General features: G+C 40.0%; 1 protein-coding gene across 4 annotated transcripts in view; it reads right to left on the bottom strand.

Moving 5' to 3' along the window:
• DNAJC6 (DnaJ heat shock protein family (Hsp40) member C6) overlaps positions 1–18,855 on the bottom strand; it is a 158,703-nt gene that overhangs the window by 7,365 nt on the left and 132,483 nt on the right. For all 4 annotated transcript variants that reach the window (XM_025395980.1, XM_025395988.1, XM_025395998.1 and 1 more), the window contains 6 exons: positions 18,683–18,763; positions 15,422–15,856; positions 13,564–13,698; positions 9,025–9,093; positions 6,026–6,145; positions 1,776–2,039 (listed from right to left, as the gene is read on the bottom strand). In XM_025395980.1, coding sequence (XP_025251765.1) covers positions 1,776–2,039; positions 6,026–6,145; positions 9,025–9,093; positions 13,564–13,698; positions 15,422–15,856; positions 18,683–18,763 — 1,104 coding nt within the window. The remainder of the gene's footprint in view (positions 1–1,775; positions 2,040–6,025; positions 6,146–9,024; positions 9,094–13,563; positions 13,699–15,421; positions 15,857–18,682; positions 18,764–18,855) is intronic.

Here is an 18,855-nt window from a genome sequence, read left to right as displayed (position 1 = left end):
ATCAGTCCATACAGTCAATTCAAATCAACCAAAATCAGTTGGTTGAGTTGAAAACCATTTGCTATCTCTATACTGTAAGACATACACACACCTGCACTTGCACACACTGAAATGTAAGTGCTCTGAAACTAGAGATTTTGTTTCTTGTTTACTGCTGCATCCTCAACGTTTTCTACACTGAAGATGCTCCATAAGTATTTGCTGATTGAAATCACTCACCCCACATCTATCTACTCAAAAATGGAGGGGAATTGACATGACTCTATGGAACTGTCCAGGAAATATCCCTGGTAGTCAAGAACAAACATGATGTTACATACCCCCAACAACTGAATTCCTAACATGTTGGTGTTGTGAGAAGCACTTGTGTTCTAGCCAGTAGAATGTAGCAATAAAGGGCAGGGGTTCTGGAGCCAAACTGCAAGGGTTCAAATCCTGACTCTGTCACTTATAAGCTGTATAAACTTAGGAAATTACTTCATCGATCTGTGTCACAGGTTCCCCACCTATGATATGTGGTTGGTTTTGAAGATTATAAGAAATAATATGGGAGTCCCCCGACTTATTCACAGGGGGTATGTTCCAAGGCCTGCAGTGGACACCTAAAAACCACAGATAGTACCGGACCCTATATATACTGTACTTTCTTTGATCTGATAGCCGAGATGGCTACTAAGTGACTAATGGGAGGCTAGAGAACACAACATAGATGTGCTGGACAGAGGGATGCTTCACATCCTAGACAGGATGGAGTAAGATGGTGTGAGGTTTCATCATGCTGCTCATAATAGTGCACAATTTAAAATGAATGAATGGCTTACTCCTGGAATTTTCCATTTAATATTTTCAGACTGCAGTTGACCTCAGATAACTGAAATTGCAAAGGACAAAACCACACATAAAGGGGGATGACTGTACATGAAAAATGCTTAGGATAGCACCTGGCATACAGTAAGGACTCAATAAATGTTAGCTACAGCTACTACAAAGAACAGAAGAATTGCCTTTCCATGTTCCATAGAGAGAAAGGCCTGTTCCCTCACCATGTTCCTATGTACTTCATTGCAGAGTCTGACAAAATCAACTGAAATATAAAATGTACCAAAATAGGCTTTTAATAAACTCAAATCTAACCATCCCTCCTATGCAAAAATATTACTTTTCACTCATTGTCAAGATCCTATCCAAGGTATCCTCCAGCCTCAGGTGTTGGCACCATTATAGGTACCCCACTGATCTCAGGAATCCACCAAACAGAGCATAAGAAAGACCAAGTGTTCCAAGACACATACAGTCCTCCAATTGGGACCAAAGGGCAAATATGACCAATGTGCTTGAAAGACTCCCCAACTTTTTCTTCTACCTCCTCTTCCAAAGGAATAACAGCTTTAAGATCCATCCACCTCTCCACTCACATCCCTTCAACATTCATTTAGTGCCTACCCTATGCCAAGCATTATGCTAGGTGCTAATGATACCATGGCAACTAAGACACAGTCCCTGCCCTCCATGTGGTTCCAGTGTGGAGAGAAATGGACAAGTGAGCCCACAGTCGCAAAATGGTATAAAAGTTAGAAGCATAGTCAACCCAGGAGGCTCCAGGTACAGCATTGGGGGTAGGGATCATGTTGTGTCTCTACAACTGTAAGATTTCCTCAGAAACTACTGAATTGAAACTATCCAGAAACTACTGTCACCTTCAGACACACATATTCAGGCAGTATGACAACACAGACAGGCTGCCCTATAGCTAGGTCCCATACCATCATCCTTACCCAAATTACTTGATCCTTTCCCACGTTCGTTCTGGCCCCCAGGCATGGCCGAGAAGCTCACATTGTAGTTGGGTCGGTTCTGGGGAGAGGAGTGGGGCATGCTGGGCTGAGGCTTAGGCTGTGGCTGCTGCCAGTTGTAGGCACCTCCCTGCTGCCACCCGCCACCCATAGGCTGAGGAGATGCCTTCTGTGGCGAGCTGAGAGGTGGGAATCCTCCACCCAATCCAGTTGGTGTGGTGGGCTTGCTGGCAAATGAAGAACTACCTAAAGAAAAAGGGATGAAGAAGGTAAAACTATATTGAGTGGCCTCTAACTCTTGTGTCTTCAGATATTGTTTGCTTTAGTAGCCATTCCCTTGACTGATAGCATAAGTAATCTTCCTAATATAGATAAAGGAATTACAGGCATACATATTATTTCCTTAATCCCCACAACGACACTTTTAGGTATGTTTTAATGGCCTCATTTTTCCTTCAGATGAACAAACTGCAGGTCAGAGCAGTTAAGTGATTTTCTCAGAGGCACACAGCAAGTGGCTGAGCTGACACTTGATTCTGGATCTTTGCCTCCGAGTCAAAAGAATCCTGGCTCTTCCCACTGTGCCATCCTTCCCCACCCTTCCATCTTCTAAGCAGATTCTACTTCTTCACTAGAATAAAATATTTTTAAAAACTACTAAATGACAAGAATGGGGAATAAAACAGAGTAAGTCCACTCATTAAGGTGCTACTTAAACTTCAATTATTAGGATTAATCACTTTTTGTTATAAAGTATGGTTAGTGCCCAAGAGTAAATAAAGATGTTTTGAAATTTCACAAGTAGGCTTTAATTTCATACTACTTGCATTTCATTCAAGGAAAGAAAAAATAGTCAACATTCTGATAACTTTAAACAGGACAAACGATCTTATTCAAGCTTTAAAAATGATGTTATTTTGTGCCAGGAATTTAAGTAGAATCGTGATTGCATAATCTCCAAACTTTTAAGCACTCACTGCATACAAGCTGGGTTATGTCCAAAATATGAAAACCAGCTGTGACTTGCATTTAAAGAGGTAAAATGAGAAGCTGAAATGTGATGATCCCCAAAGACCCTTTCATGTAATAAGTCTAAAGGAATAACAATAAAATAACTAATACTTATATAGCTCTTTAGAGTTAACAAAATGTGCTTATGTACATTACTGCTCAGATCTACACAACACTCTTAGGAGGTAAGTAGTATCACTGGCCCCACTTTAAAGATAAGGAAATTAAGGCTCAGAGAGGTTTCCTGATATGCTCATGATCACACAGCTAATGATGGAGCTGGGATTAGACTATGTACATCCTACCTCCAAATATCAGGTTCGTTTACTGCACCCAGTAATCCTTAATTCCTCTCCTAATTGCTGAGCCTTTCACTATAACTCATCCCTTACTATCCCTTCTTTCTATAGATACTTTCCCTATTCTGATCCTGGGACTCCACTTTCCTTCCCTACTGGAAATGTGTCAGGGATCACTGGACTTATCGTCAATCTGAGTTTCAGTCTCAGCTCTATCATTCATTCTTGCATTTGTTCTTCATTCATTCACACATATATACACTAATTCACCCCTATTTGGTGAGCATTACCAAGTGTGATGTACTATGCTGGGCACTAAGAATATAGCTGAAAACAGGACACAGAGAATCTTTCTATATCTCTCTTCTAAAGCTGGGTAAAAAAATTGCACCCCTTTGAGCCTCAGTTTCTTCATCTGTTTAATCAAAACTATGTCTGTATCACAGGTATACTATAAAGACACAACAACTACATGAAAGTATTCCACAATTAAGCAAACAAAGAGATGTTATATATTATAAAATAATGTAAGCTCATATGCTAATAAGCACATGCCTAGTACATCTTCAGGGCTCAATAAATACTTGGTGATAGGAAAATGTAATGACAGGGCTTGTCTTCAAAGTTGGCATTGCCCCACTCATTCCATAACTAGCAGCATGAAGTCCCTCTTCCTATGTCCCAGAGCCTTCCTGCCAAGAGCACAGGAACATACACCTAAGACTTGGTATTCATTCTATACTGGGGTTTCATTTTATATTTAAGGAAGCTTACTTTGTTCTGAACATATATGCTTTTTATTTTAAAATTTGGTAAATATGGAAAAGCCTAAAGAATGAAGAAAACCTTGCCATATGCCTACCATACTGTCAGTTATTCATTCATTTAGGAACCACTATCAAGCATCCTCTAGATGCCAGGCTGCAGATACAGTGGTGAAAAAGCAGACGCTGACCCCGCACTCACGGGGCTCATCAACATTGCAGGACTCTCTGATGTCCACCCTTCTAGAATATTTTCTCCCTATGCTCAGCAAGTTAATTGTTAATGCAATTGAAGCAGATAACTGACAGAAAAACAAAGTGGTAGCTAAATCCAGAGACCACTGCAATCCTCATTAAAAGCTACAGCAGTGGTTCTCAACCTTGATTGTGCATTAGAATTACCTGGGGAGCTTTTTAAAAAATGCTCCATCTTGTGTAGCCCCTACAGTAGTGGATATTTTACATTCAATTAAAGTTTCTTCCTCCCACTGTAGTGTAAGTTTCAAAGAACAGGAATGTCATCTGCCTTGATTCTTTATTACATCCTGAATGCCTACCACGTAGTAAGTACTCAAAAATACCTGTGAAATGAGGGAATTAATGTTCAAGGGTAGAAAATCATTGACTGGATGAACTGACCTGATACTCCTTCCCACACTCAGCTACATCAACCTCTAAACCTTTTATGAGTGCAAGCTCCAGAGCTAGACTTCTTGGTGTTGAAAGCTTGTGATTTGTGCATGTTACTTAATCTGTTGTGTCCCTGTTTCCTCATCTGTAAAATGAGGATTATAACAGTCACCACTTCAAAAGATTATGAAGATTAAATGAAATGATATATGTGAAGCACTTCAAGTAGTGTCTGGCACATAGTAAGGCTCCAATAACTATTAACTGTTATTTTTATCGTTTTCATTATTTGACATTATATTATATATTTGTTAATTTATTATTTGATTCCCCTTCTATAATGTAAGTTTTATTAAGGCAGGAGTTTTGGGGTTTTTTTGCTATTTTTTTTTTTTACCAAAACAGTCCTAGCACCTAGAAGGCACTTTCATAAATATTTGTTGGATGAATAAATGCATTAAAAATCAATAATAAATGAGATTTTATTGAAGTAAAATTTCATCTGATGTAGTAATATTACTTTAAAATTTGAAATTTTCTGTAAGATACAAAGAAAGGTGGAGAAGAAAATGTCTGCATAAAAGAATTTTGAGAGTTCTTAGAAGGGAAAAACATCTAAATAGTACAGAATGGAAGATAAAGATGCTGACACAAGTTACAGACAACAATGGTAGCCAGGCTCACATTCCCTCCATCTGGCTCTAAATGCCTCAGGAGGGCTTCCTGAGATCAGGGGCTATCAATATGGCCAAGATAAACCTTTGTGTCAGGCCTACCCCATCCTTATTTAACAAATCTGCACTGCCCTAGAGGAGGAAGGAAAAAGGAGGAAGAAAATGTTTCAGAACACAGTACTCCAATGAACCCCTCCTTGAAAACAGGTTCCTTGGTGAAATCAGTTTGAGAACTCTGGACACTGTGACCCTCTTAGTGGTAATCAAAATCCACTGAAACCAGTGTTTCCCATCTCACTTGCTCTCAGAACACTTACCCTGTGACATCTATTAACATATGGTGAAAATATTCTGGAAATACGATACTTGAGTCTATTTTCTGTATAGAATTTTACAAATTGACCAGAGAGCACCACAGTTAATGGAGAGAAGGGGAACGGTGTGAAGATCTCACAGGTAACACCACAGCATCACAGTAAGTGTTCTGCAAGGTTGGCATTATGTGGCACAAATCCATCTGACCAGCCCTGTCTCATACCATTTCCCTACACGTTACTTTTGCGCAGCCAAACTCTGCTGCCATGAGCCCCTGAAAGCTCTAACTTTATTCATACTACACATCCAGAATTAGGCACTGGAGAAATGAATCAATAAAGATGATTTTGAATCCCATATCTGATTCTCACTTTCTTTTTTTAAAAAGCCTATCTCAGGTTTCAGAGGATAGATTAAGAATACACACTATTTGAGGTTCCAGGCGACAAGACCAGCTTGCTATAACACCAAAGACTGAGATTTGAGGCTTTGTAGCCATAAATAAATGTTATTTGTAGCTCGATCTTCTGAGTTTGTACCTAGCGTCCCAAGGTCGGCAAAAGGATCCAGAGTCTGGGGTTTGTTTTGATGGGTGGGAGTACCATGCGAGGATCCGGTTGGGCTGGTGGCAGCTGACTTGCTTCCCATTCCAAAGCCTCCTGAAAAGGAAATAAGGTCATTGAAAATGAGTTAGTTGTTTGAGGCTGAATTCTGAAATTCAGAATTCCAGAGTTACTGTTCATTTTGTCTCCTAGGTAAATTAGGACAGGGTTTGAAAATGTCTAAGAAGTTGCTAGACCCTGTTTCCCTGACCTGGGTGAATGGTGACCTTGAACAAGGACAGAACACAGAAAAGACAAATGCTGTTTCCAAGTCACAAGTGTGAACTATTATATCCAGTGTTTGTTTTATTTCCAGGTCCTCATGTCACCTGACTTCACTCTTTCCTGTAGGATTTGAAGTTAGGTCTGGATCTGGATTCCAGCTTTGCCAATTCCTGAGTGACCTTGGGAATCTTGCTTAACATCTTTGAGCTTCACCATTTTACCATTAGTTTTAAAAAAGAGAAATAATATGAAATCAATGGCACAGGCAACAAAAGAAAAACAAATAGGACAATTATCAGACTAAAAACTTCTGTGCAGGGAAGGTAACAATCAACAGAATAAGAAGGCAACAGGGTAAAAAGACTTATTTTTCACCATATACAAAAATCAGCTCAAATTCCATTACACATTTAAATATAAGACCCAAAACTATGAAATTACCAGAAGAAAACATAAAGATGAAAACCAGAAGAAAACCAACAGATGTATAAAACAAACAGATGTATAAAAAATACTAACATCACCAATCATCATATAAATGCACATCAAAACCAAAATGACATATCACCTCACTCCTATAAGAATTGCTGTTATACAAAAACAAAAAACTTGTTGGCAAGGATGTAGGAAAAAAAGAACACAGTTAGTGGGAATGTAAATTAGTATAGCCATTATGGGAAACAATTTGGAGGTTCCTTAAAATATTAAAAATAGAACTACCATATGATTTATCAATCCTGCTACTGGGTATATATCCGAAGGAAATCAAGTCAGTATGTCAAAGAGATATCTGCACTCCCATGCTTATTGTAGCACTATTCACAACAGCCAAGATATGGAATCAACCTAAGTACCCATTAATGGATGAATGGATAAATAAAACGTGGTATACACACAATAGAAAGCTATTGAGCCATAAAAAGGAGAAATTTCTGTCATTTGAGACGACATGGATAAACCTAGACAGCATTATGTTACATGAAATAAGCCAGGCACAGAAAGACAAATACTGTATGTTCTCATTCGTATATGGAAGCTAAAATGTTGGTCTCATAGAAATAAAGAGTAGAATGGTGGTTAGCAGGTGCTGGGGTGGTTGGACGTAGGGCAGGGATGAGGAGGCATTGGTTAAAGGATATATTATTACAGCTAGATAGAAGGAATAAGTCAAGAGATCCATTGTACAGCATAGTGACTCCAGTTAATGATAATCTACTACATTCTTGAAAAATTCAAAGAGAATGGATGTTAAATGTTCTCACCACAAAAATATAACCACGTAAAGGTAATGCTTTTGTTAATTAGCTACATTAAACCATATCACTGTGTATGTGTACTTCAAAACCTCATATTGTATACGACAAATACATACAATTTTATCTGTCAATTTAAAGAAAAATCTTTTTTTGAGACAGGGTTCTCACTCTGTCACCCAGGCTGGAGTGCAGTGGTGTGATCTCGGCTCACTGCAGCCTCAACTTCCTGGGCTCAAGTAATTCTCCCATCTCAGCCTCCCAAGTAGCTGGGACTACAGGCACACACCACCACCCCTGACTATTTTTGTATTTTTGTAGAGATGGGGTTTTGCCATGTTGCCCAGACTGGTCATGAACTCCTGGCCTTAAGGGATCCTCCCATCTCAGCCTCCCAAAGTGCTGGGATTACAGGTGTGAGCTACCACGCCCCAGCCAAAAACTTTTTAAAAATTAAAAACAGAAGCAAATCCTGTCACATGCTACAACACAGATGAACCTTGAGGATATTATACTAAGTGAAATAAGCCAGTCACAAAAGTCAAATGCTGTATGATTCTACTTATAGGAGGTATCTAAAGTAGTCAAACTCATGTAGAAGGGTGGTTGCCAGGGGTGGCGGAGGCAGAGATAGGGAGTTATTTAGTGAGTGTAGAGTTTCAGTTATGTGGGAGGGTCAGTGGTGAGGTGGGTTCGTTCTGGGGATCTGTTGCACAACAAAGTGCATGTAGCTGATAATACTGCATTGTACACTTGGAAATTATTGGCAGGATAAATGTTATGTTGTGGGGAGGGGGTTGCTACAATAAAAAAAAAAAGGAAGCAGCAACTGCTTCAGAAAGTTGTTGTGATAAGCCCATTGTGTATGTGTTTGTATGTGCACGTGTGCACTTAACTTGTTCAACGTCAGAAGCAGTCATGTAAGACAGCTCCATAAATGCCATAGTGATCATGAGGAGGAGACCTTATTGATCACAGACAAATCTCGCTCTGAAATAAGTACTTTGTAAAGAAGGAAGAATATTCACATTTGTCAGCATCTACACTATACCAGAAATTCTTATACAAGTTTTTTTAATTTAAACTTACACAACTGTGTGGAACCAAAATTATTATCCCCATTGTTCAGATAAGAAAACTGAAGCTCAGACTTGCCAAAAAATCCAAGAGTTTCTAAGTGATAGAGTTTGATATATATTTATATCTGTCTGATTCTATTGTCAAGACAGACATCCAGCAAAAGAAACTCAGAAAAGTTAAGTGGTGTATGATAAGTAGCACTATCACGTCATCAAGTGCATTGGGAAAAGCTCTTCCAGAATAAGAATCTTTAGGAAAAAGTGACACAAATTACACAGGTAGGCCACAATACTCTCTCAGTACTCACTTCATCTTGGGTAAGGATTATGCTTTTGCAATTATATAAATGTGTACAGAAAATAACCTGCTGACCTTTACCTGGTTTAGCATGCCAGTCCCAACCTCCAGAAACATCTGGCTGAATATTCACAGCAGGCGTACTAGAAGCTACAAATGGGGAGAAGAAAAAGAATGAGAACAAGAGAGCTCAGAACCCACTTTTCTGAATTCACATAGGATAATGCCGATCCATCCCTGAAGCCTGCATGGCCCCAGCAAGATCCCAAGAAATCCACTCATGCTTCCGAGTTCTTGCTACACTCTGCAACACTCAATATGTTCTACCTTCACCTATGGTTGTTCACATGAGGCTTGACGGAAACTACATATTATTTGTCTCTGCTCCTTCTTTGTCTCACTTGGGTTTTACCTTCATATCCAAACACCTTGAGTTATAGCTGAGCATGTGTCTGTCTCCATTCGACTGTGAGTCCCTCGAAGGCAAGAAAGAACTATCTTATGTGTGTGTGTCCCACCTGTAAACTTAACACAGAGTCAGTGTGCAATAAGAACAGAGGGGGAAAACACCTTAAACTCAGTTTACCTTTGCTAAGTACTAACAAGTATAGAGGCATAATCCACTTAAAACTGACATTTTGTTTTTTCCTCTGCTGTGACATGAATTGAGAATCATGAGTCATGCAGAACATGTATTGGGCACTGGCTATACACCATCACTATGCTGGTTGTCAGGGATGTGTCTATGGTACTCAAAATAAACTCACTACAGCTTCAAAATAAATCCTTCTGACCCCCCTCAAAGTTCCAAACATATAATTTAAAAGAAATATTTGGCTAAAATGAATCAGGTGTAATAGAGGAATACATGTGCGTAGTAAGTTTTTTATACATCTATAAAATCTATATAGGAAACAAGATGCCATGATGAAGAACTTCTTTCTGAGGCACCTCTAGGTTTTGCCCACACAAATTAATGATTAAAACGCAAATACTAAACTGACATTGCAACTGGGATTTAAAACACACACACACACACACACACACACACACACACACACACCCCATCACCACCAGAAGGCATCAAGATTAGCATTCCAAATCTTTTATGTCCTTGTTTTGTGTTTACTTAGTACCAACCAAGACATCTAGTACCTTCCCATCATTAAGTTAAAAAGGATATGCCATTATCAGCAATAATAATTCTTTCTTTTATATTTTTCCCTTCTCTTTTTACACAATAACCCATTCCACTGAGGTGGAAGTTAGACGGTTTTGCTAATACGTTCTATCTGATTTCCTTTAAGCTCTCATCTTAGTCTTACAACCAATTAAGATGTAGAAGTAGGCATCAGAATTTATTGCTAATCAAACCTACAAACCCTTATGACTACCTACCACATGCAAGGCACCACACCAAGGGACAGAGACTAAAAGATGCATTATCTATCCTCAAGAAACTTAAGGTCTGTTAGAGAGACAGGAATATATTTTTTTAAAAAGATAATTATCTAATATTTTAGTCTCTATTTTGCCTTTTATTATGATTATTTATTTGTTCTTCCAACACCATGTCCCAAGTGATTATTCTCTTCAGAATAGATGTTCAATAAATATTTGTTGAGCCCAAAGGTAGTATTTTTCTTTTAATTTTCACAAGAGATTTGCCATGCTTTGTAGAAACCCGGGGGAAGTACCCTGAGGATTTGGAGGTGGTCAATCTGACCTCCTAAAGCAGACATCTGAGTGTCACCTATATTCCATCTTATATGAAGATGGTGAATTGATTCAGTAACAGTGAAATGATCATTGCTTTCCCAACAAGGAGAGGAGAAAATTCTTTCCACTCGCTAGCACAATACAGGCCAAAATGAGAAATGTAACCACAAAACAAAGGAGTGCTAACTGGCCTAAACTGGGTGATAAACATCATGTTCTAATGAGCTCATCAGAAACAGAAAACTAGATCCAAAACTGCCAAGCTGCCAAGTATGAACACCCATGTTCATGGGACACAAAGGGTAGTACTCTTATTAAAACAATAATTTCAAAGTATTAAAATCAGGAAAATGTATAGCCTTATAGACACTATCACTGTGCATCAAAGAAACTTGGATGAGAAAAGATGAGTTAATTTATTTTATATTTAATATTGGAAAGATAGCACCTACCATGTGCCAGTACTTCTTTTTTCTTTTTTCTTTTTTTTTCTTTTTTTTTTTTTTTTTTTGAGATGGAGTCTTGCTCTGTCGCCCAGGCTGGAGTGCGGTGGCACGATCTCGGCTCACTGCAAGCTCCGCCTCCCGGGTTCATGCCTTTCTCCTGCCTCAGCCTCCCGAGTAGCTGGGACTACAGGCGCCTGCCACCACGCCCAGCTAATTTTTTGTGTTTTTAGTAGAGACAGGGTTTCACCGTGTTAGCCGGGATGGTTTCTATCTCCTGACCTCGTGATTTGCCCGCCTTGGCCTCCCAAAGTGCTGGGATTACAGGCAGTGAGCCACGGCGCCCGGCCGCCAGTACTTCTTTTAGGCACTACGGATGTATTAGGGAACAAAACAAAATTCCCTGCCTTTGTGGAATTCATGTTCTAATGGAGACAGATAGATGACCAAAAAAAAAAAAAAAAAAAAAAAGTCACACATAAGTTAATTACTGCGTATACTGGAAGTTACTAAGTAAAACAGAAAGGGGAATGTAGAGTAGGGTTGGGAGATGAGTTGTGATTTGAAATGGAAGAATCAGAATAGACTCCATTGAGAAGGGGACATTTGAGCAAAGACTCGAAGGAAGTGAGGGACTTAGCCACAGAGATGCCTGGGGAAGGGTATGAGGCACAGGAAACAGCCAGTGCAACAGCAAAGAGGCCAGTAGAGCTGGAATGCAGAGAGCAAAGTGGGGGAGAATAGGAAATGAGGTCACAGGCACTGGGATGCTAGAGCATGCAGAGCCTACACAGGCCATTTCAAGGACTTCGGTTTTCATGCTGAGTGAAATGGGGAGGCATTTTGAGCAGAGCAATGACATGACTTAACATTTTAAATGACTGAGCAAAACCAACTCTACTCTACATTCCTGCATCTTTTCTCCTACAGATAGTCAACATCCAATCAGGAGACTCTCTCAAGTGAGCATGACTCATAGGTGAGAGGGGAATTCCTTGTATATCGTCCTGTGGACACACTTCAAATAGTTTGAGATTAAAGACTAGTTGGAAATGAACCATAAAAGTTGCTCCTGGACTCCTTTTTAGTCAAGTTTCAGTTTCACCAGTGTTGCAAAAGTCATCTTCCTTTTGTATTGGCATGGTTTCCCGAAGTCAACTGATAACTGGACTGCATTCTCCAAGCAAGGTCAGGATGCCTTCAACAATACATCACTTTCTAGGTTGTGGCCAATAATGTTCACTAGACTTCAACATCAGGAATGAGCTACAACTCCCTGGCTCAAAGCTATTTATCCCTCACTGCAGAGCTCCGGTTTTAATCAATGTTACCTAAGTGACCCACTTTTATAAATGGATGTGATTATTATTCTTTCTATACAACCTAAGTCTCTAACATAGAAATATAATTTGGGCCACATATGTAATTTTATATTTCCTAGCAGTCACGTTTTAAAAAGTAAAAAGACATAGGCCGGGCGCGGTGGCTCAAGCCTGTAATCCCAGCACTTTGGGAGGCTGAGGCGGGCGGATCACGAGGTCAGGAGATCGAGACCATCCTGGCTAACACGGTGAAACCCTGTCTCTACTAAAAAAAAAATACAAAAAACTAGCCGGGCGAGGTGGCAGGCGCCTGTAGTCCCAGCTACTCGGGGGGCTGAGGCAGGAGAATGGCGTAAACCCGGGAGGCGGAGCTTGCAGTGAGCTGAGATCTGGCCACTGCGCTCTAGCCTGGGCGATAGAGTGAGACTCCGTCTCAAAAAAAAAAAAAAAAAAGTAAAAAGACACTATTGAAATTATTTTTAATAATATAGTTTAACCCAGTATGTTCAAAATATTATGTTAATAAATGATCAATATAAAAATATTGATCAGATGCTTCACATGCTTTTTATGTACTAAGTTTTGAAATCTGGTATATATTTTATACTTGGAGTGCATCTCAAATCAGATCACCCACATTTCGAGTCATCAACAGCCACACGTAACTAGAGGCTACCATATCCCAAACTTTGTTCTTTGGAATACCAATTTTGTGGACTACTAACATATTTTATTGATTGAGGACATATTTTTCCACATTTCAAAGATTTCTCTAACCAAGAAGTATCTTCCAGTCATTTCATAGTGGCAGTGTTTTCTTTCTTATTGGTAAATAAAATAATTATATGTCCTACAATCAAGGGTCATTTATGATTCTGTCCAGCTAGCTCTAATGCAAAAAAGGATACCATAGTCAAACAGGAAAGCAGAGCTAAACAAACTTAAGCAGGTTTCTGTCCTGTAAGACAGCCCAGAGCTTTTGATATGTTAAGGTGAGTTGTTAATTTCAAAAACAGAGATGTGTGAGGAAGCTTTTACCAAAAAAAGCACCCACAGGGTGCTTTTATATATGAGCATTTACTGACATCTTGCAGAAAACTATGTTCCACTGAATACAATATAAAATATTTCCTTACCATGTACTGTGGGCGAAGGACTTCTTGTGGGCTGGAGGAACGGGTCACTGGAAGCACTGGATGTGTTCAGAAAAGAACCCAGCAAATCCTGACCTGATGGTTTGGAAGGTGCTCCAAATGGGTCAAAGGTGGCACCTAGAAAACAATGGGAAAATATATTTATTTGTCCCATGAGTTCACTCACTAAATGTCAAAGAATTGTCACCTCATGCAGGGCTAACAGTGGACTCCAAGAATTTCCTATCTTTGTGGACAAAGGAGTAGTCTGGACTTATCTGCTGGATGAACCACAGCTGATACCATTGCTGCTACAGAAGGCTAATCTGCTGCCCAGCAGATGTTAGGAGAGCATTATGCCAATGAAGTCTTAGCTGAAAACATATTAAGCCATATATCCTACCTCGGTTTTAAGAGCAGGATTTATTTGTTAACTAGCCTCATCCCTTCTTACCATACTTAGTACATTTAAAATATCAATTTATGTTAAACTAGGGGCACTCTCCAATAGCTACAACTGCCCAACACCACAAGACAAGAGCTCAAAATTTAGTCTTTGCAACAATGCTAATATGTAAGTATGATCCCCCATTTTACAACTGAGAAGATTTTTCACTAATGTTACACAGATAGTTAAGTGTTAGTCCTGGGATTCAAATCCAGGTCTTTAACTCTAGATTTGGTGTTCTTTCTATTTCCTCTGGGGGGATAGAATATTTGCATTCTAGACCTGGGTATGCCACTAATCCAGTGGGTATCCTCGGACAGGTCAATCAATACATCTAAGCCTCAGTTTCATTGTCTATAACATGAGGCACATAATTAACTGATGTCTAAGGCCCGTTCTGGTATTGGAATGCCACTAGCTGCCTGAAACTATGATGAATGAAATCGTGAGAGTCACACCAGGTACATAGTCTTAAAATGCAATCATCGAGTACTGTGCTATCTTGGATCTTGGAAACTGTTTTCCTGACAGAGTTTTTTTTCACTTTGGCAAGTTAAAACTGTAGGGAAGGAAGTGAAGTACAGAGGAAATAGCCTTGGCATAGGATTCAGGGCACCTGAGTTCACATCCTGGCTCCACCAATAACTAACATCGGAGCTTGAGCCTCAATACCAATACTCTGTAATTCCGAGACCCACACTCATGAAGGATGCCTCCAGCTGAACTATCACAAGTCAAGACCAGCCCACAGCCTTCTGGGAAGGACATGCTTGGGGGAAAAATGTTCCTGTAGGATACTATAGGCCTGAAGAGTTGAGACATTTCTCTTTACCCTTCCTAATGTGAAGTCATCTTGGTTAATGGTGACAGGACCAAGGGGTAGCTGGTTTGAGTTGGTTCTTCAGGAGCTGTACTTATCAATTATTAGTCATATAAACCTATGCTACTGATTTAATTCTATGCTTCCATTTCCTCAACTATAAAATGAGGATAAAAATAGCACTGCTTATTGGGTTTCTATGAGAATGAAATCATTTTTAGTATTAAATTCCATGTATGGCAAATAGTAAATACCTCATAAATACTACCTAATTTTATGAACAATAATTCATCAATCAATATGTTTAAGCAGACATAACTAATGCAGCTCAGGGGTTGAAGTGCTAAACAAAGAAAATGAGAAGTAAGAGTGTGAAGCTCAAACGTCCACTCTTACACTACCTTAGTGTGCTACCCAAATGGACAATATTTCTATTTTCTCTTATGCTTTCTATTTAAATAAAGATACAGACATCTAAAGGACTTTCAGTGAAATCAAAAAAGTCTAGCTTATTAGGAAAGTTCATTTCCACCTCTTTGGCCAAAGATTAGAATTCAAATCTGAGAGGCACAGTGCAACATAGAAAAAATTACCTTCTCCCACTCTTAGGGTTGGAGACGCAGAGGTGGAGGTGGCAGAGCGGCGTGGTGTTGACTGGGTAGACGCAGGTCCACTAGGATGAAACACATCTTCCACTCCTGACTGTCCGGCCTGGGTGGGACCAGCTGCACCTCCACCCCCAAACAGGTCACTCAGTAGTTCAGAATTGGTGGGAGGAGCCACTGGTGGAGAGAAGCTGTTACTCACTGCAGACCCTTCCAGGCCCAAAAGGTCCACATCCTCAGGGGGTGGAGGGGCTGCTGGCTCCTGCTGCTTTTTGCTGGGCTTCTTGACTCCATGAGGCTTGTCACCATTGGCATTGCCATGCGGACTGGAAAGTGTCAGAAGTTCATCGTCTGACTGCTCACTTTCCTGGTTCACTAGGGCAGCGTGGTCCTCCTCACAGAATGACTTCTCTGATTTCTGATCTGAGGAAGGCCAGTATACCGTGAGAGATTAGTTGTTGACCATAGCATTGTTGGTTTTTGTTATATGTATATAATTCCAGAAAGACAGAGGATTCAGCCCTGAGCAAACAGTGCTTTCAGACCCCAACCAGTGGAACACTTGATGTATTTCACGTTATATTCAAATACCACTTGTTGAGCATCTGAGAGGAAGCAGAGTATAGGGATAAGGAGCAGGAACTCTGGAGCCAGCCTGGGACTGAATCTCAGTTCCACTACTCACTGGCTCTATGACACTGGGCAATTTACTTTACTTCTCTGTGCCTTGATTTCCTCCTCAGCAAAGTGGGGATAACAAATTGTACCTAATGGCCGGGCATGGTGGCTCACGCCTATAATCCCAGCACTTTAGGAGGTTGAGATAGGATCACTTGAGGTAAGGAGTTTGAAACCAGCTTGGCCAACATGGTGAAACCCCATCTCTACTAATAATACAAAAATTCGCTGTACATCGTGGCATGTGCCTGTAATCCCAGATATTCGGGAGGCTGAGGCATGAGAATCGCTTGAACCTGGGAGGCAGAGGTTGCAACGAGCCAAGATCATGCCATTGTACTCCAGGCTGGGCTATAGAGTGAAACTGTGTCTAAATAAATAAACAGTACCTAACTCACAGGCTACTGTGAGAAATATATGAGATGATATTATAAATCACTCCAATCAATAGTAAGTAGTACCTAAGTGTTGATTTTTTTTTCAGACACTACGTTAGGTGCTTTGGTGGGGGAGGTGGTGGCGGGGGTACAAACCATTATCTGCTAGTCCTTTGCTGACACTTCTTACTGTCTTTACTTCTCATGTGTCCTGTAGCCAAAAGCAAATCCTTTTTCCAACAGTCTGGAGCAGAAGTGAACCACACATTTAAAAAGTGAAAAGAAGGGCTCTGCTGTGAAAGGTTCCTATACCAGCTTGAAAGGGGTACTTTCAGCACAAAATGAGCAGCAGGAAAGAGGCCTCCTCTGGGGAAGGAGTGACTTTCCAAGCCCTCCCTGAGACAGATCTTCCCACAAAAATTTGATATTTAATGCCAGATAGACCCACATTCCAAATCAAGTATGGATCCACATCCTTTATTCCAAATTCTAAAATGTAATAAGCTATGAAAAGGGCAAGGCTTTCCTAAGTTTGGCATGAATTCAATTGGTGGAAAACTGACAGGAATGAGTATGAAGATACTTATAGCCTTCACTTATCTCACTTAAGGCTATTATTTATATGTTCCACTGCAGAAATATTAATATGTTTGATTATAGGTTATTGTCTGAGATATCACGTGGGATGTCGAGTTATATCAGTTTATGTACCATATCACCCTTCTAAAATCCAAAAAATTCTGCATTCCTAAACATACCTGGCTCTGAGAGGTTCAGACAAGAGACTGTGCATCTATGCTAAAGCCTATTTCAGAGCCTACAGGAATTATCTCTAAATTATTTACTAAAATGACAGTGGAGAGGTTAAGAGTGAAGCTATATTAAAAGCCCTCACTGTGAGGAAAATAAGAGGTAAGAAAAGTCCACAGGGGATGAGAAATCTACCTACTGTCCAGATACCACTGGGTTCTCCAAATTTGAGGATTTGCTAGTTCCATTTCTCAAAAGAAAATTCTGAAAGTAAGTCTTTCAATTCAAAGGAATTTTATGAACACCTTTTTCATCAAACTGAAACCTGCAGGCAATGGGAATATTGTCTTACATTCACACATCAGAGGAAGGTCAATCAGGAGAATTTCAGATAGACCATCACCACAGCCAGTTTCCTACCCCTTTCATACCCAAACCCTGACTACCCACGTCTACACTGAATCTCACAGTTAATCCCAGCCAGCTCTAAAGCAAGGACGGCCAATGGGTATTGGTTAGGATGCCAATGTCAGGCTACTGCTGGCAGCAGTTGGAAGTTTTATATTGAGAAAGATTCTGAAAATATCTCCAGGTTTGAGAGAAAAGAACACAGTAATCAAGTCCTTATTTTTGGTATGGTTGTTAAAGCAAGAGCAGAGATATATAGGCCAAGTGTATGCTTTCTGTGCAGCAGGGTAAGCTCAGTTCTGCCCTGCTAGTGGTTAAGGCTCCCGAGGGAAATGCTGATTTTTATATTTTTATAATATTTAGTTGAGAGCAGAAGATAGAATCCTATGTTAATCTCATTACAGAGGCAGCAATCTAAAGGGAGACCATAAAAAAATCACACTTATTTGTTAGTCCAGAAAAGATGTGACCAAAAACACAGCATAGATAGAGAAGGGAGAATTCAGTTTAAAATGACCTTTTGCATCAGTCTAAGAGCATCTATTGAGTTGAAAGTAGGGAAGCTGCCTGATTTGAACAGGAAATGAATTGGAAGGATGTAAACTTGAATGATGTCTTTTTAAAATTTTTTTAATTAAAAAAACTTTTTTTAGAGATGGAGTCTTGCTCTGTCACCTAGAATACAGTGCAGTGGTGCAATCATAGCTCACTGCAACCTTGAACTCCCGGGCTTAAGCAGTCTTCCTACCTCAGCCTCTGATATAGCTAGGACTACAGGCATTTGCCACCACTCCCACCTAATTTTTTAAATTTTTTGTAGATATAGGGTCTCGCTATATTGCCTGGGCTGGTCTTGAACTCCTGGTCTTCCTGTTCTGGCTTTCCAAAGTGCTGGGCTTACAGGTGGGAGTCCATGTGCCTTGCTTAAATAACCTCTAAGTGCTGATTTACTTTAGTTTGCTTCTAGGGCCAACATCTTTACAGAAGAAATACATAATCATCAAACCATGTGACTTAAAGAAACACTTGTAAATACCTTGCCAACAGAGAGAGGCAAAGAAACCACTTTGTCCGTAATGCCTGGGGTTGTCTGGCGGGATATCTATTGGAGCCTGCCCTGAAAGACAAAAAGACCATGTAGCATCAATGAGACACAGGAAATAAATAACAGAGATGTTCATCCTGAAAAACAAAATCATCAGGTGACTC

Source organism: Theropithecus gelada, chromosome 1, assembly GCF_003255815.1.
Source record: "Theropithecus gelada isolate Dixy chromosome 1, Tgel_1.0, whole genome shotgun sequence".
NCBI classification, from domain to species: domain Eukaryota; kingdom Metazoa; phylum Chordata; class Mammalia; order Primates; family Cercopithecidae; genus Theropithecus; species Theropithecus gelada.
The sequence above is the reverse complement of the archived record's forward strand: the minus strand, read 5'-3'. Positions and strand labels throughout refer to the sequence as shown.